Raw genomic sequence first — 23,934 nt, forward strand, 5'->3', positions numbered from 1 at the left:
ACAGTTTGCCAACCTAAAAATGACCCATTTATCCCAACTCTTTGTTTTCTGTTAGTTAGCCAATCCTCTATCCATGCTAATATATTACCCCCAACCCTGTGAGCTCTTATTTTGTGCAATAACCTTTTATGTAGCACCTTATCGAATGCCTTCCAGAAATCCAAATACACTACATCTACTGGTTCCCCTTTATCCACCTGCTCGTTACATCCTCAAAGAACTCTAGTAAATTTGTCAAACATGATTTCCCTTTCATAAAACCATGCTACCTCTGCTTGATTGTATTATGATTTTCTAAATGTCCTGCTATTACTTCCTTAATAATGGATTCGAGCATTTTGCCAATGACAGATGTTCGGCTAACTGGCCTATAATGTCCTGCTTTCTGCCTCCCTCCTTTCTTGAATAGGGGCGTTACATTTTCGGTTTTCCAATCCGCAGGGACCTCTCCAGTATCCAGGGAATTTTGGTAGATTACAACTAACGCATCCACGATCTCTGCAGCCACTAGGACGTAGGCCATCAGGTCCAGGGGACTTGTCAACCTTTAGTTCCATTAGTTTGCCTTGTACTTTTTCTCCAGTGATAGTCATTGTTTTAAGTTCCTCCCTCCCTTTTGCCCCTTGATTGTTAATTATTATTTGGATGCTTTTAGTGTCTTCTACCATGAAGACCGATACAAAATATTTGTTCACAGTCTCTACCATTTCCCTGTTTCCCATTATTAATTCCCCAGTCTCATCCGCTAAGGGACCAACATTTACTTTAGCTACTCTCTTCCTTTTTATATACCTGTAGAAGCTCTTACTGTCTGTTTTTATATTTTTTGCTAATTTACTTTCATAATCTATCTTCTCCCTCTTTATTATTTTTTTAGTCATCCTTTGCTGGTTTCTAAAAATTTTCCAATCCTCTGGCCTACCACTAATCTTCGGAACATTGTCTGCCTTTTCTTTCAATTTGATACCATCCTTAACCATTACACTACACATTACCAGATCTAAAATAGCCTTCTCCCTGGTTGGTTCCACAATGTATTGTTCTAAGAAACCATTCCAAATACATTCTATGAACTCATCCTCAAGGCTACCCTTGCCAATTTGATTTGTCCAATCTATATGAAAATTAAAATCACCCATGATTATTGCAGTACCTTTCTTACAAGCCCCCATTATTTCTTGATTTATACTGTCCTACAGTGTAGCTACTGTTAGAGGGCCTATAGACTACTCCCACCAGTGACTTCTTTCCCTTACTATTTCTTATCTCCACCCAAACTGATTCTACATCTTGATCTGCTGAGCCAATATCATTTCTCACCACTGCACTGATCTCATCCTTTATTGACAGAGCTACCCCACCTCCTTTTCCTTTCTGCATATCCTTCTGAAATGTCAAATACCCCTGAATATTCAGTTCCCAGACTTGGTCACCTTACAACCACGTTTCTGTAATGGCTATCAGATCATACCCATTTATTTCTATTTGTGCCGTCAACTCATCTATCTTGTTATGAATGCTGCATGCATTCAGATAAAGAGCCTTTAATTTTGTCTTTTTACCATTTTTCCCGACTCTGACTATTTGCTGGTGCACTCATATGTTTGTACGCTCTGTCTCTTCCTGTCACACTCTGGTTATCATTACCCCTATCGCGACCCTGCACTATTGCCTTCTCCTTTCTCTTTGACTTTCTAAATTTCCCTTCACCTGAACCCTCCCCCATCCCCCCACTATTTAGTTTAAAGCCCTGTTGTGTCAAGAACACGAGGAAGCAAGCATAGGAACCTTTCTAATATTGCATTCAAAAGCTTACGTGTCAAGAGTCATCGCACAAACCAACAGATATCACTCCGATGTGCATCTGCTAAAGTAAGTGTTAAATGTTTGCACCCACAACTCTTACAAACTAGTGATTCATTCCTACCCAGATGTTAGCGAAGTTAGGCAATCCCCATCCTTCTCTTATCACTTCTGTTCTTTTCACTGGATACATCTTAAATGGTTGTGAATTGTTAGTTATTTGTTCAAATGAGGCAAGAAGCATTCTGTGAAACTGGCACTTGACATTTCCACCAAACTGTTTCTTATTGCCCAATATGGGGGAACCTGGTGAAACCCTCAACAGAAGGAACAGGTTATCACAGCTGCAAGATATTTATTTGACGGATGCAAGGCAGGCCAGAGTTTGAGGGCAACCGTAATGATTTTCAAGCACATTTGTCTAAAATCACAATAGTGGATCTCAGATGCCTGCCACCAATGAAAGATGCCTTTTGTTAAAATGCTCTTCAAAGTCTCCATCAGATTCAGACAGAAATACTGTACAGCCATGAACCTGTACCAGATTATCCCAAAAGCAACATCCTTTGAAAGTCAAGTAGTCAACGGCAAACCATCAAAGCCAAAGGATATAAGAAGGAGTTAGATATATTTCTTGAGGCTAAAGGGATCAAGGAATATGGGGAGAAGGCAGGGACAGTGTACAGAGTTTGGATGATAAGCCATAATCTCATTGAATGGCAGAGCAGGCTCGAGGGGCCGAATGGCCTACTCCTGCTCCTATCTGCTATGTTTCTATGTTTTCTATAATAATCTTGTTACTAGATATTCAAAAAGCGCAAATATCTGAAGAGATGCACTTGTGCTAAATACAATGTTCAACGCTTGAGCTGCAGATCCAAGAAAGTGTGGTCAAAGTGGTCATCGTAATGTGTTGCAAAACACTGAACACTGAACAGGATAACATAGGTAATTATTTCAGTTTTCATTTTATCCAACTTCTATTTCATGTGCTCTGCTTTAGCTCTTATGATACATAATACGCAATGATTCAAGGTTGTTCACATTGCATTTGTAAAGGTTTACTTAAAGTATCTACCTCAAAAAATAGTCCATACTCTAGTAAGCAGATTGGTAGATGCACACAGATAGTGAATGGAGATGCACATTTGTTCACATATTATGTATGAAAGACACAGCGGCCTCCTTGATTCTTTTAGTTAATGGCATATTGTTGCAAAATGACAACCTGCAAAATATGGGACAGTATTAAGTAACCCCTGCCTAGGAGACCTGGAGCTCTAAGCACTTGATCATCTCGGTCTACACCCATACCCAAAACCACCAATTCCATTCCTCCAGATATATAAACAGTAAGGATGCATTGGAGTACAAATTAAACCATTGTTTCAATTACTCCCCTGTACTTGCAAAGCTCATGAAAACATTGCTTTTTGTCCAACTGTCAAGTGGTTAACTGACATAGCAATTGGATAAAACAAAGATCATGTCATTAGTAATGAGAGTGTAGTGGTTATGGTACTAGGCTGACAATCTAGAGGTTGCGAGTTCAAATCCTACAATCCAATGACAAGTTGTGAAAGTAAATTTAATAAATCTGGTTAGTGGGAAATGCTATTAAAAAACATGACAATGTCACTAATGTCATTCAGGAACCAGTGGAGCTTACATGTGCCCTTGAGGAGGCCTCACCTTACTGGGTGTAGTGGGTAACACTGGAAACCCCTGGCTTAGTGAATCACTGCCCTGGCCTGTCAATTGCCCCATAAGGATGCAGATGTCAAGGCACGAGGGAAACTCCTGGGAACTTGGTGCAAGCAGTCTGGATCCCTGAAGAATATTTTTCTTTTAAAAAACAGCCAGCTGGCTGATTATACCAGTGCCAAGGTTAAAGGGCCTGGTCAACTTCCCAGCCTGCAGCCAGGCACTGGAGCTTCCAGGTGAGAGCCAGAATACCAGCCAAAGTAGCACTTGTGTCCACCTGCCCTGTGCAAATGAGATGCCCTCCCACTAACTCCGCCAGGATCATGACCCGAGAAAATCTGGGGCCTTCTTTTATATTTGTTTTCAGGATGTGAGTGAGGTTGGCATGACTGCATCCCTAGTTGTCCTGAGAAGATGGCGGTGCAGTGGCTGTTCTTTACAATTGCGGGTCTCTGCCAATTGGGCTCCGCTAGTATGTCGGCAGAGGTAAGGCGGGAGATTAGCCAACACCCTCCCCCAAGAGGAATTTCAGGGCCAGCAATAATAGTCAGTATTTACAAAACATGCTAAAGACATCTAGAAGCAGGAAACTGTTACTGCACCAAATTATTTCCAATAATAATGGATGCCTGAGAATTGGGCACATGGATCAAATGGACGGTTTCAGAATCCTAACAGTGCAACAATCCGCTATAAGTCTCAACACACTTATTTTGGTGTACTTAGAGCAAGTTTGCATTTATGCACTGAATTAAGCAATTAGAACAGATTCCTGCATAGCGGCTAAGTCAGCGATTAAGCAGTAGATTTTACTGAAGATAAGGCAAACTGCCATTTTCTGCAATTTTTTTTCCATGCGCTAAACAGCACATCTGAAATGGAACAAAAACAGAAAAATACTGGAAATAGCAGGTCAGGCAGCATTTATGTTTAGTATCTCCCACAGTTAGACCAACATTAGATAAATTGCTGTGATACGTTCTACTACATACAAAACTGCTAGGATTTATGGACTGTTTCAGATTCACTAAAAAACTATGATGCTATAGTAGAAGATATCTGAAGGTAGGATAATATATCTAAAGGCTCCAATAATTATTGTAAAATTGGCTTAACGAAATATGACAAATGGAAAGTGCACTGTATATAGCCAATCATGTAAACTAGCTGTCCCAGTAATCCAGCTTCCATGCACATTAAGGAAATGAGGAACCAAGACAAAGACAAAATACATTTGTCAGAGCACTCCAGAAACTAAAACTGCAAGACACAGGATAACAGATTATTTTTCAAATGGGGAATGTGACTGGGGTGGGAGAGGGTTTCAGGAAACAGAAAAAGATTTTGTGGCGACCCCCAAATGTCAAGCCCGATTAGCAGATCCCCTTATCCACTTGGATGACAGATCCAGCCAATCACCATCCAGCTGGGTTGCTATCGCCAAAACGGACATTCTTCCCACTCCGGATGCAGACTCAGTGCCGGCTGGATAACTGTCCCCATTTAACTTGCATTTTAGCACCAGCATCAAGGAGCAAGGGAGGCGTCAGTACAGACTCTCCTCAAAATCAGCCACCAAAAAGGATGCAGAGATAATTAACCCAACAAGGATCTTGTACGAGCTCCTTTTTTGATATGCAGCAATACAAGCATATCCTTGCTGGAGAAAGATTCCTCCCCATCATCTGCTCCTCCTCCTTCTCTCCTGGAGGTGCTAACCTCTTGCTGGAGTACGATACCACAGGCACTGGTAGCCATCTTGGACCTCACCCAATTGGCCATTCTTCACCTTTGAGTTTAGACTCAGCGTTGGCAGGCTGTTGGAGCATGGAGGACGTTGCAGTCACACTTTCCAGCAGACGTCACTGAATGGCTGGGAAACTCCCCATTTTCCTCTCCTACCTTGCGGTGCGGAGGATGATTTCCTTGCTTATCAGCACAGACCAGGAACTTGTCCCGAGACCTTCCTGGTCTGTGTCACTAATAACTACACCTAGTGAATCATTTATTCACTATGCCTTTGGGGGAGATGGAAAAGGTATAATTAAGTCTTTTCTAACAGATTTTATAACTGAAGGATAGTCCCTAGAGTATTTGTTTTCTGCCCTTCATCCTGACAGCGAATTTCCAGTTTGTTTTGATATAGTAACCAGTTTTCCTGTATTAAGTAGGCCTAAACATATCAACGACAAAAATTATTTTATTTAATGACTTCAATGAAAAAAGTAAATAAGCTATAATTGATACTTTTCCATAAGTAACATCAGAAAGTTGGTGGTCAACTATATTACGGATGATCATTGTTGTAAACTACTTGATGTACAACAGTGGGAGGAGAGACATCACTACAAAGTTTGTCTACGGGGAGATGAACTCCACAGCATCCAAATTTCCCCAACAATCCAGCCATGCTGACCATCAGAGGACTGCAAGGGTCTCTGAATGGTGACAGTCCTGAGCTAGACTCAGTAGCACGCCTGATGGGAGCCTAATGCAGTCAACAGACCGACCAAAGCCAAGCTGGTTCAGCTAGCCGTGCCCTTGCCAATTTGCATAATGTGATACAATTATGTAATGTTGCTATGCAGTCAGCATAAGGTCTACACAACATTCAAAACATTCACAGTGCTCTCAGGCTTTGGGGTGCTCCTTGCCCCTCACTGTCACAAGATGTGGGTGGGTGGCTGAAATTGAACGGGAGAACTCCTGACCCCCATGGCTGATGTGTCCCTTCACGTTTCCAAGGTGCCCAAGAGAAGACCCCATCCTTTGGTGAGGTGGCTGGGTAGAGGATCCTGTAACTAAGCTTACAATGTCCCAGCATTGTCTTTTCCTGGCTCCTTGGACGGTGAGGAGGTTAAATGGCAGTAGTGTCCATCCTCTCTTTCAATTTTTCCTTTTGCCTGATGATAGTATTTTCTTATGAAGTTTCAGTAGTGGATGAGTTCGGGAATGTGGATGATCTGTGTAGATATGAACGCATGACTTATGAATATATGATTTTGATTGTGTGTGATTTGAGGGTTATTTTTGAAAAAACAAAAACTACGCAAGATATCAAACTAATTTTGATGACCAAATTTTGTGAAATGAAGACGAATGCTGACAATCACCATTATAAATACGTTTACATCCTATCCTACTGTTATCCATATCATGATAACCTATGTTATATGTGGTTGAAAGTTTGGAACAGTGAATTACATGGTGTAATAATTTGTCAAGAAAACTTACCAGAAATGGAAGCCGTATTGGACTTGCTGTCTTCCTTGCTCATCACGTTGAAAACTGCTTCATTTTTTCCACCAGTAATCAGTTCTTCCCAACCCCTCTCACAAACCTGTGACATATCTCCACCATTTTTCATAAACCTTTATTAAGGGCCTGCTTTGAAGGTCATTGAGATGGCTATCTGTATTCCTCTTTATACCTCCTAATATTTATTCATTAGATTTGACCTACTTCAGCTCTGGCTGGGTAAACTGTTTTTTAAAGAGTCCATCGTTTCCTTTTTTTCGTTCCAATAATAAATTGTTAAAAATATGAAGCTTCTTCTCCGCAAAACATGGCTTGTGCGTCTGCTTTTCCTCAGTGCTTTCCTACATTTACTTCTGGTGGGGATCAAATTACTCTCGTTGGTGGGTCACTCCTAGTTGTTAAGCTGTTTAAATCATATTAACTGTCCAATGCATTTCTTACATTAAGAGTGCAAGAAAAGTCAAGGACGAGAGTTGTCCATTCAGCTCATCAACGCTCGTCTCTCTCATACCCTAAATCTCCGATTACAGCATCCAGCCTCACTTTGAACATTCCTAATGTTTTGCCTTGATCATAAATGGTAATCCCTTGATCATAAATGGTAATCATTATTAATTAATGTGATCACCCCCATGATAACAGTTTGGTGATAGCCATATTTGATTAGTACGTACTTACTGCCACGGCAGGCTTAGCACCAGCAGACAAGCAGATTCCACCCAAGATTTTTAGAAAAGCTACATCACCACAGTAGACAATATTCTCACTATATAAATAATGAATGTGTAATTGAAATATTGGATTTGGGGTTCTTATTCGTTGAGAACAGCAATGAACACATGACAAGCATAGCCTTGATCAGCACAAAAGAGTGGGATGACAAGAATCCCTCAGGTCAGGACTACAATCGTGATGATGTTGAAACCAAAACCTTCCCCAATAGCTCAGTTGATAAATGCACCGCTTACTGTAGAGCTGAGCCACGTGGATATATTAGGCCCAAGATTTGATTCCATTTTTGTGCTGAGTTTGATGATCTCAACTGGGGTGGCAATAAGGGCATTACAATTGGTTTGAGTGCATTTGAGCTGGGCACAGTGAAAAGTTAGCTAGATTTCATGCTCCTGATTGCCATTTGGTGGCCTTGCAGTAACATTTACATATGTGAATGCTGTGCGAGGACTGGATTGGTTGTGATGTCATCCACGGTTTTAAAAAGCCTGCCAGCGCTTAATGTCTAAACTCACACATCAAGAATACTCATTTGCATGAGGCACCAGAAGGTTCGGGAGCCCATAGCACCACAGAGCAGCATGAGTCAGCACCTTCAGGAGAAAACTGGGCATTGAATTTGTTTCTTAAATGATGCATTACTAGCGTGGGTCAGTGGGGAAACATAGAAAAGGGAGGGGAATGGTGATAGTGGTCTAAGGGGACAGTAAAAGAGCAATAGTGGTGCAATTCTGTTTACAGCCGAGGAGTACATAAGCTGTTTCCATTAATGATGGCATTCACTCCACAGTATCTAAGACAACGATTCTGCCACCTTCTTTTCAACCGCACCTGGTGACTTTCAAGCAGCACCAGGACTGTTCAAACCCCAAGCTTAGTGCAGTGGGCTCCAGGTCTGAAACTATCGTCCATACATCCTTACCGAGTTTTGTCTCCCCATAGGTGCTTTTGTCCTTTTAGATGGTCAAAACCTAGAATCCTGAAGCACTGTTACGATTATGACTTTCCGTGCAGTCCAAAACTGGACAAGATGTAGGATAGTGGGTGGCTAGATATTTTGCTATGATCAAAGTTCATTGAAAACTTTAATGATCTTAATAATTAATGCTCTCAAGTCCGAGGACACAGAAATAAGTGGGGAAAATTGTTGTTTTTAAGAAACATATTTTTAGGCATCCCGTTTCCATTTTAGAAATTGGATCAGTCAGCTCAAAAAACTGGACTGCCCAGTTCAAAACGGGACTGGTGGTAATCTTAATCAGCATGACCTAGTAAACAGGCAGTGAGGCTTCAGCACTTCACCAGAGCTTTGTTCCAGCCCCACTTCATAACAATTCTGCACCAAGCCTTTAATTAAAACACAGAAGCAGTAACTGAAAAAAAATAATGGATTCAATACTAAATGTCGGGGTGGTGCAGTTCAATAAGGAAACAGTCCAATATATTTTTTAAACCCTGGATTCCATTTGTGACAAGCTTGCAAGAAAAACTGTCGAGAGAGAAATCACAGTGAGTGCACAAAGGATGAGAAAATGAATAAGAGGACAGGAATAAGGTGACAAGACAGTTGCATTAGCAACTGCAGAAAGGAAAGGAACCTTGACAAAGAAAACCACACACACTAATGAATGGTATATGTTAAACTGACGCATGCTTTTTTTTTCTCCCTGGTCTGATCATAGAAATTTAAATGTACAAAAAAAATAAGGCTTTGTCTCACTGATGTCACTTCTCAGCAGCCTAAATCTCATTCCAGGAATTTTTCCTTTTTCAACAAAAAAAAATGCCATTGTACTGCAACAATAAATCTATTTGTCTATCTTTGCAAATCAATCTGAATACACAAGCATTTTGTCAGTGGGTGACTCTGAACTGCAGAATTTGGCAGGTTGAAAAAGGGGGGGTCTGCAGCTTTAAATGAACTCACAAAGGAGACTGGACTAAATCCAGCAATGATGTAAACAAGCAGACCTCGACCACAGCGCCCTCTGCCCTGGCAGAACACACACTGCCGGCACGGCTGAAAGAGAAAAACAACTTTGATTGGCATCGACGTTGGCCAAATGCTTTCTTTACAGCGAGACAAAAAAAAATTGCAAAGAAAAGGAGGAAAGGAAAAAAGGGAAAGATGATGCAAACAGATTGCATTTTAGTCGATTCATATAGGATCGCCGCATTACAGCATGGGGGGTGGGGGGATTCATACTCCCGAACCAAATGGAATTGGAATATTTAAAATAAGCAACACATAAGACATGTTTGCTATCTCGAGCAGTTAGTTAACACTTCGATGCGGTGGAATTTGCAGTGCTATAATTTTAGAATGACTATTTTTACATTTTGCAATCACACTTTAATTGGCCAACGTAATGCAAAATGCAATCGAGGAAAGTGATTTGCACTTAATGGGAAAGATTCTGCACATTTATACACAATTAATGCCGACTGGGGGAGGTGAAGGGGGGGGGGGTGGGGGGGAACAGTTACAATACCTTTTCGAAAAAAATAATTTTTGCAAAGTTTGCAACCTTACTGAACCAAACATTCATTTCACAATTCAATAGAGAGATCGATTTTAGTAGGAAAATGCATAAAAATGCACCTTAATTTTTTTTTCATTGTATCTTTGTGATTGAAATCCCGAAAGACGAAAAATAAAAAAGGGGAGGTAGGTAATAAGGAACACTGCATTACGAGGAAGACAAATCTTAACTTAGGAAGGGGGCAAGAGGAGAAAGAAAACGCAAATGCAACTGGACAAAACAAGTTTCAATGCATTCTTTTCCAAGTCGCCGGACTCAATAGTGCAAATGAAAGATTTGCAAGAACACATCAAAAAAAATGTGCTAATAAATCAGATTAGGATGTGAGGGGTGGCTGGTGGCCAGCCTGTCACTATCCCAATCTAAAACAAATCAGGTTGTTTAAATGCACAGGGAGCTGCTACTGCTGTTTCTCTCTCCTGTTCCTTTTGTTCATATCTATATTGTTTTTTTGCACGGTTACCTGTCTGGAGATCCTCTGACAGCGGTTTAAATATTCCCCCGCTGCCATGTTCTCTGGGTTCCTGTCGTTTTCTTCACTGATGCTGATGATCATTTTCTTTGCATTGAGCTTTTTTTTTGCTTTCCCTCTCTCCTTCCACTTTTTTTCCCCCCTCTCTGGTCTGCTTCACTGGAGCTGGGGGCTTTGTCCCGCAAAGCCGGTCTTTTCCTCCGTGCAAGTCAGAACACAACCTCCTTCGGAAGGAGGCACCGACCTGCCACTCAATCGGCCTCCATCCAATCGCTGCTCAGCCCGTGCCCGGGAGGGGGCGGGGCCTCGCTGCAAACCCCGCCCCTCTCCCTTGACCAATCGGAGCCGTTCGTTTGCCTCGCTCCGCGCCACCTCTGGCCAATCAGTAGCCCGCCTCTGTCTCCAAGAGGAAGGGGGCGAGCTGGCCAATCAGAATGTAAGCAGCTGGAGGCTGATCACCCAATCAGCAATGGAAATTTCATCAGATTCTATGGTTGCGATCAAGTTGCATCAGATCGAGGAAAATAATACTTACCGTAAAATGGAATTCTTGCAGTTTTGTCCCCGCTCTATTCAGTATGTGAAACTTGTGAAAAGGACAGCTTCCACTCCAAAATATAGTTTGCAAAGCTTACTTTTTTTTGCTGATGTGACCATGTGAAGCAACAAAGAATTGTTGCAAAAATAATTGTGTGTGTAGGATCCCCAGGAGTTATAAAGTGCATGTATGTGAAAGAAAAAAAGAAAGACTTGCATTTATATGGCACCTTGCACGACAACCGGACGCCCCAAAGCGTTTTACAGCCAATAAAGTACTTTTTGAAGTGTAGTCACTGTTGTAGGAAACACGGCAGCCAATTTGCGCACAGCAAGCTCCTTTCTGGCGCAAAAACACAAAAGGAAAAGCGGCCCAACCATGGCTAACAAAAGAAATTAAGGATAGTATTAGATCGAAGGAGGAGTCATCTAAAGTTGCCAGAAAAAGTAGCAAGCCTGAAGATTGGGAGCAGTTTAGAGTTCAGCAAAAAAGGACCAAGAGATTGAGTAAGAGGGGGAAAATAGAGTATGAAAGTAAACTTGCAAGGAACATAAAAGCAGATTGTAAAAGTTTCTACAAGTATGTAAAAAGAAAAAGATTAGTGAAGACAAATGTAGGTCCCTTACAGTCAGAAACGGGAGGATTTATAATGGGGAACAAGGAAATGTCTAAGCAATTAAACAAATACTTTAGTTCTGTTGTCACGGAAGAGAACATAAATAACTTCCCAGAAATGCTGGGGAACCAAGGGTCTAGTGAGAAGGAGGAATTAAAGGAAATTAGTATTAGTAAAAAAAATAGTGCTGGAGAAATTAATGGGACTGAAAGCTTGATAATCTGCATCCCAGAGTACTAAAAGAGGTAGCCATGGAAATAGTGGATGCATTGGTTGTCATCTTCCAAAATTCTATAGATTCTGGAACAGTTCCTGCAGATTGGAGGGTGGCAAATGTAACCCCATTATTTAAAAAAGGAGGGAGAGAGAAAACAGGGAACTACAGCCTAACATCAGTAGTAGGGAAAATGCTGGAGTCTATTATAAAGGATGTGATAACAGGACACTTAGAAAATATCAACGAGATTAGACAAAGTCAATATGAATTTATGAAAGGGAAATCGTGTTTGACAAACCTACTGGAATTTTTTTGAGGATGTAACTAGTAGAATAGATAAGGGAGAACCAGTGGATGTGGTGTATTTGGATTTTCAGAAGGCCTTTGAGAAAGTCCCACATAAGAGGTTAGTGTGCAAAATTAAAGTACATGGGATTGGGTGTAATATACTGACATGGATTGAAAATTGGTTAACAGACAGGTAACAGAGAGTAGGAATAAATGGGTCTTTTTCAGGGTGGCAGGCGGTGACTAGTGGGGTACTGTAGGGATCAGTGCTTGGGTCCCAGCTATTCACAATACAGTATACTGTATATCAATGATTTGGATGAGGGAACCAAATGTAATATTTCCAAGTTTGCTGATGACACGAAACTAGGTGGGATTGTGAGTTGTGAGGAGGATGCAAAGAGGCTTCAAGGTGATTTAGAAAAGTTGAGTGAGTGGGCAAATACATGGCAGATGCAGTATAACGTGGATAAATGTGAAGTTATCCACTTCGGTAGGAAAAACAGAAAGGTAGAGTATTATTTAAATGGTGATAGATTGGAAAATGTTGATGTACAAAGGGACCTGGGTGTCCTTGTACACCAGTCACTGAAAGCAAACATGCAGGTGCAGCAAGCAGTTAGGAAGGAAAATGGTATGTTGGCCTTCATTGCAAGAGGATTTGAGTACAGGAGGAAGGATGTCTTACTACAGTTGTACAGGGCCTTGGTGAGACCACACCTGGAGCACACCTAAGAAAGGATATACTTGCCATAGAGGGAGTGCAGCAAAGGTTCACCAGAATGATTCCTGGGATGGCAGGACTGTCGTATGAGGAGAGATTGGGTTGACTAGGCCTGTATTCGCTAGAGTTTAGAAGAATGAGAGGGGATCTCATGGAAACATATAAAATTCTGACAAGGCTAGACAGACTGGATGCAGAGAGGATGTTTCCCCTAGCTGGGGGGGGGGGAGTCTAGAACAAGGGGTCACAGTCTCAGGATATGGGGTAGGACATTTAGGACTGAGATGAGGAGAAATTTCTTCACTCAGAGGGTGGTGAACCTGTGGAATTCTCTACCACAGAAGGCTGTGGAGGCCAAGTCACTGAATATATTTAAGAAGGAGATAGATAGATTTCTAGACACAAAAGGCATCAAGGGGTATGGGGAGAGAGCGGGAATATGGTATTGAGATAGAGGATCAGCCATGATCATATTGAATGACGGAGCAGGCTCGATGGGCCGAATGGCCTATTCCTGCTCCTATTTTTCTATGTTTCTATGTTTCCCACAAACAGCAATGAGATAATGACCAGATAATCTGTTTTTAGTGATGTTGATTGAGGGATAAATATTGTCTCGGACACCGGGGATAACTCTCCTGCTCTTCTTTGAAATAGTGCCATAGAATCTTTTACGTCCACCTTAGAGGGCAGATGGGGCCTCGGTTTAACATCTCATCCAAAAGACGGCACCTCCGACAGTGCAGCGCTGCCTCAGTACTACACTGGAGTGTCAGCCTAGATTTTTGTGCTCGGGTCTTTAGAGTGGGAGTTGAACCCACAACTTTATGACTCAGAAGCGCGAGTGCTACCACTGAGCCACTGGCTGACACCGTGTGGGTATTAGTTTAGGATAGAATCGGGTTAGCTGTGATGTTTTCCATTGTTGAACAGCCTACACTCACTGAAAAGAATCGCCCATGAAGAATGGTCACTTCAGCAAGGTGGGCACCAAGCATTTTTGGAATTGCGCTTCAGTAAGGAGTCAATGACCTCAGGAAATGAGACAAGGATGAACAAATGGCTTGAGAAAATTAGCAACACCAAAAAATTACTTTGGTGAAAATTACTATAGAATAGAATGATACAGCACAGAAGGAGGCCATTCAACTCACTGTGCCTGTGCTGGCTCTTTGGTAGAGCTGTCCAATTAGTCCCACTCCCCTGCTCTTTCCCCATAGCCCTGCAAATTTCCACCCTTCATGTCTCCCCCGCCACCCCCCCCACCGAACCTCTCTGTATGGTAAATGTATTTAGATCTTCTGCCTGCCTTACCACATCAAGGGGGTGTCAGGGTGGTGGGGCGGTGGGCGGGGGGGCGGGGGGGGGGGGGGGTGGGGAGGAGCTCCCATACTACCTCTGGAGTTTCACCCCTTACATCCTTTTAAATCCTTAGCAGAGCTCTTGTCAGCTGAGAGCTGGCATGAGTCCTGCTGAAACTTTGAAAAGGCCCAGGACCTCGCCAGAAGTAAGGTCATCAGTTCCCATGGGGAATCGAATATGCTGCCAGAGTTATTGTTCCCATTGGAGCTGGAGATCCTTTAGTACACCTTTTTGTTCAGCCTGGAAAGGGCCTCAGGGGCAACCTAGTGGAGTGGCTCTGCCTTCCAGCAGGCAGATTGGTGCGGGCACCTCTGAGGCACCCACCCGAACATGCTAATGGCCCCATCTACACAACAGAAGTCAATGGAAGCAAAGGTCAGGAGAGGTGTTTAATGGGTGTCAGAGCCGACATTGCGCGCTTTACACTATCGTCTATAGTCAAGATTACCCCCATGACACTAGTTTAACACCATTTAATTAAAGGAGAAAATAATGGAAATGCACTGCAAACGAAAAAACGTCTTGCATTTATAAAGCGCCTCAGAGACATCTCAAAGTGCTTCAGATGCAATGAACTAATTTAAAATACTGTGCTTCTTGCTATGCAGGCAAAATGTGGCAGCCATTTTGTGCAGAACAAGATCCTATAAACAATAATGAGATGAATGGTCGGTTAATCTGTTTTTGATTGAGGGAGAAATGTCGACCAGGACACCAGGAGAACTTCCAGCTGTTCTTCAATTAGTACAGTAAAATCTTTCACACCTGTCTGAATCACTGGAACAGCCAGATAGAATTTGGGTTTAATATTTCATGTCAAGAACAGAACCTCTGACATTGCAACATTCCCTCAGTGCTGCACTGGAGTGTCAGCCTAGACTGGGCTCAAGTCCTGGAGTGGGCATTAAGGCCATATCTTCTGAGTTGGAGCCAACAGTGCTATAAAATGGGACAAGTTGGTGTGCTAACATTTTGGTTGTAAACCTTCATCAGAACTGGTACAGTCTGGCTGCAGAAGCCCCTGTGATAGGACTGACAAGGACAAGCCTGGACATGTCCAAGAAAGCTAAAAAGTGGAAGGGCTAACAAGGTAAAGTTCAAATCTGCTGACTACTTTCAAAAGATCCAGCTAATGTTTAAGATATGTTATTAGCATATTTTAACATGTTGGAAAGAGGTGTAAAGTGTTGTACACTATACAAAGGATATACTTTCCAATGTAGGTTAGACATGCAGGCAATTGAAAGACAAAAGCACTGAAAAGGTACAGTCAGAAACAGCCGAAGATCTATGGGAAATTTCTGATTGCCTTGTATTACTTGGAGATACACTTATTTACATTTAGGGAAGAATGCACCTACTGAATTAGTCCTGATCAATAGAATGCCTCTGATATAATTTTACTTGCGCTTTCCAAAAATGAGGCTTGAGAAGAATACCCATGGCTGAATAAAATTGCCCTATGATGCGAGCCTCTAGCACAGTTTTAGTGGCCACTTTTGATTGACAGAGTTGTCCTTTGCCCATTTTTTGGTTCATCTACCACATAAAACTCTATGCTCACTGACATGAATCAGTCATTCATGAAAGAAAGACTTATGAAATAATACTGAACGGCCTACGGGTGGCGCTGTCCAGGGAGAGCATAAATACTCGGGCACGGGCCCAGCTTACGCAGGACATTCTTAACAGGAGCTAGTGAAGGACACAACTAGACCTCCATGTTGTAAAACAGTTGATTAAAGCTTTGTTTAACGCTTAGACCAAGTGCCTAGTAGTTTTCTTATGTCACTCACTGTATGCTTCTTGGTGGAGCAGAAGGCGAGTCTGTCAGAAAGTATTGGCAGGGTGAGACATCACCATACCAGGAAGAGGAAATACTTAGGTCAAGGTGCCCGTCTGCATGGTTTTCTACTGTTTGTCTGCAGATTTCTGGTTATCTGCATTCATTTGAATTGTCTTTTGGAAAAAGAGTAGTTGCTCATTTGACTTTGTTATTTTCACCATGTTAATGAAATTGTAGGAATGGGCAGTTTTGAAATGTGTGCTTCCTGAGAAGGGCAAAATTCCAACCACAATGCCTCTGTAACAATGATCTTTTAATGCCCCTTAAGCAGGGAAGAAACCACTTAACTAATATAAATGTTGGAAAGTCCATTAATCCAGCTATGGAGTCTGCAATATATGTACTAAATGGCCCCACAAAAACCTTAATTTACCCAGGAGATACTGCACTTTCAGGTACACATTTGCTGTCTTGTAAAAGAAATGTTCACAGTGCCCTCTCTATCAACAATGGAGTCTTAATCCCCACAAATTTCAGTCTTTTCTTAATGACTTACTGTGATTGAGGCTGTCTTGAAAGTGTCACAAAAGAGTTGCAGTTGGAGAGACATCGGTGAGTAGGATAGATTATGTCCGGGTAGCCATTGTGTCCAGGGGCTTTTCCGGATTGGAGTCTTTGAATTGCTGTTTGAATCACCTTAGCTAGGACTGCTTCCTGGGTGATTTGGAAGAGGAGGATGCTGGTAAGATGCTGGATGTTTTTTATGGCCTGGAACTCTGCGGTGTATAGCAAAGCATAGAGGTCTGAAAATTGCTGTCCGGTGGAGATTAGTTTGCTCCATGCTTTCCTAATTGATGGAACTGCTCTGTTCTGTGGTTGGTGCTGCAGGATGTATGCTAGGAGATTTTCTGGTTTGTCCCCCTGTTTGTAATGTTTTACCCTGATGTGTCTGAGGAATTTTTCTCATCCTACGCTGTACATGGATTTGAGTACAGGAGCAAGGATATCTTACTACAGTTGTACAGGGCCTTGGTGAGCCCACACCTGGAGTACTGTGTGCAGTTTTGGTCTCCTTACCTAAGAAAGGATATACTTGCCATAGAGGGAGTGCAGCGAAGGTTCACCAGACTGATTCCTGGGATGGCAGGACTGTCGTATGAGGAGAGATTGGGTCAACTAGGCCTGTATTCACTAGAGTTTAGAAGAATGAGAGGGGATTTCATTGAAACGTATAAAATTCTGACAGCTAGACAGACTGGATGCAGGGAGGATGTTTCCCCTGGCTGGGAGGTCTAGAACGAGGGGTCACAGTCTCAGGATACGGGGTAGGACATTTAGGACTGAGATGAGGGGAAATTTCTTCACTCAGAGGGTGGTGAACCTGTGGAATTTTCTACCACAGACAGCTGTGGAGGCCAAGTCACTGAATATATTTAAGAAGGAGATAGATAGATTTCTAGACACAAAAGGCATCAAGGGGTATGGGGAGAGAGTGGAAATATGGTATTGAGATAGAGGATCATCCATGATCATATTGAATGGCGGAGCAGGCTCGAAGGGCCAAATGGCCTACTACTGCTCCTATTTTTCTATGTTCTATGTTTCTATAAGAAACACAGAGAGTTAGCATGCAGGTATAGCAAGCAATTAGGAAGGCAAATGGCATGTTGGCCTTTATTGCTAGAGGGTTGGAGTATAAGAGTAAGGAAGTCTTGCTACAATTGTACAGGGCTTTGGTGAGACCACACCTGGAGTACTGTGCACAGTTTTGGTCTCCTTATTTAAGGAAGGACATACTTGCCTTAGAGGCGGTGCAACGAAGGTTCACTAGATTGATCCCTGGGATGAGAGGTTTGTCCTATGAGGAGAGATTGAGTAGATTGGGCCTATACTCTCTGGAGTTTAGAAGAAAAAGAGGTGATCTCATTGAAACATATAAGATTCTGAAGGGGATTGACAGGATAAATGCTGAGAGGTTGTTTCCCCTGGCTGGAGAGTCTAAAACTAGGGGGCATAGTCTCAGGATAAGGGGTCGGCCATTTAAGACTGAGATGAGGAGGAATTTCTTCACTCAGGGGGTTGTGAATCTTTGGAATTCTCTGCCCCAAAGTGCTGTGGATGCTCAGTCGTTGAGTATATTCAAGGCTGAGATAGATAGATTTTTGGACTCCAGGGGAATCAAGGGATATGGAGATCAGGCAGGAAAGTGGAGTTGAGGTCGAAGATAAGCCATGATCTTATTGAATGGTGGAGCAGGCTCGAGGGGCCATATGGCCTACTCCTGCTCCTAATTCTTATGTTCTTATGACAATTAACTATTTTGTTCACCTCTGATCTGTATCAAGACTCACTCTTTGCTCTCCAATTGGTGTCTTTTGTCTTGTACTTTTAGCTCCATTTCCTTTGGTCTGAGTCTTTCTGGGTATGCAGCACTGTATGCTTCTTGGAGGAGCAGTAGGTAATAATGTGGCCCCTCAGGTTGCCTCGGTGGCTTCTCAGTAGCATAGGTGAGATATTGGAGGCCCCATTTCATTTATACAGTGGGCGAGCTGCACCTGTAGGGAAGACATGAATTGAGTTCAGCTATGGTGGAGATAGGTTGGTGTTCTAGATGTCTAGAGCTTACTGTGTCTAACTCAGTGGCTTGCTGGGCGTGCCTTCCCTGGTAGGGGTTCCCCAGATACTGGGGCTATCCCTTTCTACTTTCTGCTGTGAAAGTGTTCTCTGTAGGGCCCATTGCACTTACTATACACGTGCAATAATATGTATAACTGTGCCCATGTTTAAAATAAGTTCTCCTTCCCCTTCACAATTTCACCCTCCTTTGAGATTCCAATTTGCATCCTGCGAGTAAATCCCCTGTTGAAAACTGGATGGTGAGGTGGGGCTAGCCTTAACCTAGTCGCACCCAATGCCCCTGGGTGACTAGTTGCTGTCCATTACTTCGCACATGGATTGGGGCTCATGGCCCTTTGTGTTAGCAATCAGTGTTCAATAACTTCTCACCCCAAAAGAGTTACCATGTTTGAAAGATGTTGAGCAATCAGCATATGTCAAGCAGAGTTGCAGGATTTGGATGTATTTGGTAGAATTCATAAGTTTTTAAAGCTACGTTTGGGGAGCAATGACTGGGGCTGCTGGCAGATTCCTGAGTGGTGAGCACATTTCAACAGTTGAGCTCACCTCTCCACCTGGGATACTTCCATGTGAGATAGAAGCAGGATCGCGGCAACAGCTTCAGTAAACGGGTTGGCAGACAGATTAGTGATTCAGTCAGTGCTCCTGGTGATACTGCTGGGGAAGTTTAGATATTTTCGGAGGTTCGGCCTAACTAGTTTCTCCTGTAAGTAAACCACGTGTCCCTTAAGAACATGAGTTCGTCAGTACTGCTCAATAAATAGTTATACAATAGCACGAACTGGGATTGTAACAATGAAACCCCTTTGTTATAGGAACTGGATATCATAATTCACACACGTGCCCTCATGTGCATTTCTCCTATCTTCCAAAAAGTAGACTGATTTAACACTTTAGTCAGTCAAGGCCAGATAGGAATCATTAAGCTGTTTTATTTTATAGTAAGTAATTTTTTAAACTTAATTTGACTCCCTCCTCATAATAATGAAAATATTAAAACATGCCACACTGTCCTTGTTAGCAAGATAATTAACATTTTATTTTGGTCAGCCTTTTCACTGGATCAGACCAGGGCTTGCTCTGGGCCTGATTGTCTCTCTTCTTGAGGTTAACTGGCTTTGACCTGCCTCTCACAGCAGATTTGCCCAACTGACCCCGGACCACGTGTTTCTTATATTGTTCCCTACCTGGTTTGACCTCTGACTCCATCCCTGTCTGGGGGGGTTGGCCAATCGTGTTGCCAATTGGACCAGCTACTATCTTTCAGGCCATAGATGTTTGTCAGACAACTCCTGCTAAGATCACAGGCAGGGCAACTATTTCAACATACCAGCTGTGAACGTGCGCTGCAATCATTTGAATGTGTTATTGACTTCACCATTTGTCTCAGTCTGATAAAGATAACAGTTTTGCTGGCTCACCATTCTTTTTGAGAGAGCCCCTTGAGACAACTGGTCCCCTATTGTTCACATGGCCCCAGCCTTTCCTCTGTTAAAAAAAGATACTGGCACTTTTGAATTAACCCTTAAAATCCAGTGTCTCGCTTCCATATTTGAGTTTAAACCAAAAATCTCTCCTAGAAAAAATAGACAGGAATCTCCACACATGACGATCCTAATAAGAGGTTCCTTCAGGAGATAGCCACAGTTTGTGAAGACGATGGGAAAATGTCCCAGCAACATCACTGACAACTAAATGGGATGGGCGGGTAGTTAAAATGGCGGCCACAAGGTTGGCGCCACGTTCCCAACGCATTCCTGCCCAACGCCTTTTTTTGCTTACTAGTAAACTTGCTTGGGAGGGCCGCCCGCCCCACGAAGGCAGGTGCCTACTTTAGATTCAAATGTTGCAACCTGATGATATAGTCGGTGCTGCAATGCAATTTTAATTGCCGAAATCGGGATGTCCGCACGTTGCCAAGCCTGCCAGTGAAACCTGGTGGGAGGCTGCAGTGTGGGCAGAAGAGGCCGTGGTAAGTATTGTTTCAAATTTTTTTGCGGATTCCCTTGTGAGCCCAGAGGAGCAGGAGCAGTCCTCCGGGCTCCACGAGGAATCCTTGGGCCTTCCTAGCCCTGGCCTTCACTCACCCTCCCAACACCGGCAACTCTTTGGAGACCCCCACCCCCTCTCAGCACTATCCTTAGGCCAGGGACCGGTCCCATGGATCCCTGATGGCGCTGGCCTCTCGCCCAATTTCCCACTCCCATCCGCTGGCTGTAACTTCATTCCTGCCGGCTTCGAGTGTGAGACATTGCTTCACTATTCAATTGAGGCCCAGGAGTTAAAAATGACCCGATCCTCATGCTGAACTCTCCACAGGGTTTCCCCTCCCACCTCGCATCCTGCCTGTAGTGTATGTACCTTTAAGGGGAGAACTACTTTTTACAGCTCCTGTATACTGTAGTACCGGCAGTGACCACACCTGTATATAAACCCTGAGTAGGGATCTGTACTGTTAGTTTTAGAGTAACCCTCATCCAGTAAACACCTGTTGTTTGTTATCTGCAGTCTCTGTCTATTTATTGAAGGACACCATACATCAAGTTACACGGATTTAACAGTGGCGACGAGTGGATTCAAACCTACCTGCAACTCTGCATCACCTCCCAGGGATTCGCTCCTGGAGAACAGTAAAAAAAAAAGAAGGCCGAGTCCAGAAATATGGGCGTCGACCACCCAGAGAAGACCTGAGCATCGCAGAGGAGGCTGTTGAGAGCTGGGCTTGGTTCTCCAGTCACGACGATCCAGCGCAACGGGCTGGCAACAGGTACGGCGCAGACCCTTCCCGGACAGCGGCAGCTGGAGCCGACCGACGGCACAGATAAAGGCCGAGCAGCGTCGACGGGGTAAGAGAGAGGGTAAAGCGCACAGGGCGCAGCCGGGGTTGAAGACCGAGCGGCGTCGACGAAAACAAAAAAAAAAGAGAGAGAGGGTAAAGCGTACAGGGCGCAGCCGGGGTTCGGGACCGAGCGGCGTCAACGAGAGAGGCGCGCAGGAAAACGCGCAGAGCGCTGTCAGTGATCAAGGGCCGAGCAGCGTCCGCGGAGAAGAAAGGGAAGCGCAGGAGACGCCATCTGAGCCGCAGCGGAGAAGAAGGGAGAGCGCGGGAGACGCCATTTTTTTTTTAGCCGCAGCGGAGCAGAAGGGAGAGCGCGGGAGACGCCGTTTTGTTTGAGCCGCAGCGGAGAAGAAGGGAGAGCGCGGGAGACGCCATTTTGAGCCAGTCTAACAACACCCAGGGATGCCGAAGAGTGGCAGTGTCACAGCGTTCGACAGTGAAGTCGAAGATTGGACGACATATGTCGAACACATAGAAGTGTACTGCAAAGCGAATGAAGTGCCAGATGACAGGAAAGCACTGGCATTGTTGAATTCAATGGGTGCAAAAACGTATGGCTTGCTGCGAAACCTAGTAACCCCAGAGAAGCCAGCGGAAAAGGATTTTGAAAACATAGTGTCAATCCTACAGGACCACTTAGACCCCACACCGCTGCTGATAGCGGAAAGATTTAAGTTTCACAAAAGGAACCAGCATAAAGATGAAAGTAATGCTCAGTTTTTAACGGAACTGCGCAAGCTATCGAAACACTGCCAGTTTGGAACGGGACTAACAGATACTTTAAGGGACAAGTTTGTGTGTGGGCTTCAAAGTGAAGGAACCCAGAAACGGCTTCTATCAGAAAAGGATCTTAAGCTGGACAAGGCTTTCAGCATGGCAGTATCACATGAAGCAGCAGCACGGGGCGCGGCAGAGATACAACGGAGACCGCAAGAATATGGCACAAATGAAATGTCATACGGAACAGTAAAGTGCTATCGCTGGGGCAGAACAACACACGACCATAAGGATTGCTGGTTCAAGGACCAAGTGTGCAGGCAGTGTGGAAAAGTAGGACACATAGCAAGAGTCTGCAGGTCGGAAAAGAAAACCAGCAGCAAGAAATCCCCACAGGAGAAGTACAAGAAGGTACATAAGGTGACGGAGAGTAGTTCAGATGAACAGAAGAGTGATACAGACTCCGGAAGCAAGGAGCTGGGTTGTCTGAAACTACATAATGTGATCAAAACGGAGGATCACCAAACTATCTGGGTCACGCTCAAGATAGCCGGAGTCCAAGTGAAAATGGAATTGGACACAGGATCAGCCCTAACAGTCATAAACCGAAGGGACTACAAGCGGCTATTCTCACATATACCCTTGCGAGATACAGAGATTGTCTTGAAGATGTACACGGGGCAAAAAAGTCTACCCCAAAGGAAAAATAAGGGTGAATGTTATATATAACGGCAAGGAAACACCAAAAATGGACCGATATGTATTGCCAGATGGAGGACCACCACTACTAGGGCGTGAATGGATCCGGAAGATACAGCTAGATTGGCATTCCATACAAGCACTGACTGTAGATGCCAAAAAGGATGACGACGTCACACCTGGACAACTGTCAAAAATGCTAACTGACGCACAAGAAGTGTTCCAGGAGGGACTCGGAACACTAAAAGGCATAGCAGCGACGATCAAAATAGAGGAAAATGCAAGCCCAAAGTTTTTTAAGGCCAGACCGGTACCTTATGCGATCCGCCCAGCCGTCGAAGCAGAGCTGGAAGGTTTGGAACATTCAGGAGTACTGTCCAAAGTGGACTGGAGCGAGTGGGCTACACCCATCGTTCCTGTAATGAAGAGGTCGTTGAGTAATACGCCTGGGGAACCAAAGAAGGTTCGCATCTGTGGGGACTTCAAGGTGACAGTGAACCCAGTCCTTCACACTGTACAATATCCGCTTCCGCGGATTGAAGATATTTTCGCCTCGCTATCTGGAGGGAAATGCTTCACTAAGATTGATCTGGCCCAGGCGTACCTGCAAATGGAGGTAGAAGAAGCCTCGAAACAGTACCTCACGATCAACACTCATAAAGGTCTCTACCAATACAACCGGCTGGTGTTCGGGGTAGCATCAGCTCCGGCTATTTGGCAAAGGGCAATGGATTAAGTCCTGCAAGGGATTCCAGGGACCCAGTGTTATTTGGACGACATCCTGGTCACGGGCGAAAATGACAGTGATCACCTCGCCAACCTGGAGCAGGTGCTCACTAGATTGAAGGATTAAGGGCTCCGAGCTAATCGCCACAAATGCAAGTTTTTCCAGAAGCAGATCTCGTATTGTGGCCACGTTATTGATGAAGAGGGGTTACATAAGTCCCCTGAAAAGATTGAGGCAGTAGTCAAGGCTCCAGCACCGGAAAATGTGTCACA

General features: G+C 43.7%; 1 protein-coding gene across 1 annotated transcript in view; it reads right to left on the reverse strand.

Moving 5' to 3' along the window:
• The window catches only part of LOC147125281 (sestrin-3-like), a 66,689-nt gene extending 55,913 nt beyond the window's left edge, over positions 1-10,776 (reverse strand). The window contains exon 1 of the mRNA XM_086000536.1: positions 10,504-10,776. Within this exon, the coding sequence (XP_085856662.1) occupies positions 10,504-10,596 (93 nt within the window). The 5' untranslated portion in view covers positions 10,597-10,776. The remainder of the gene's footprint in view (positions 1-10,503) is intronic.
• Positions 10,777-23,934: the final 13,158 nt, after the last annotated feature.

This window comes from Somniosus microcephalus, chromosome 1 (assembly GCF_052327205.1).
Source record: "Somniosus microcephalus isolate GS21.2 chromosome 1, FLI_Smic_1.0, whole genome shotgun sequence".
NCBI classification, from domain to species: Eukaryota; Metazoa; Chordata; class Chondrichthyes; order Squaliformes; family Somniosidae; genus Somniosus; species Somniosus microcephalus.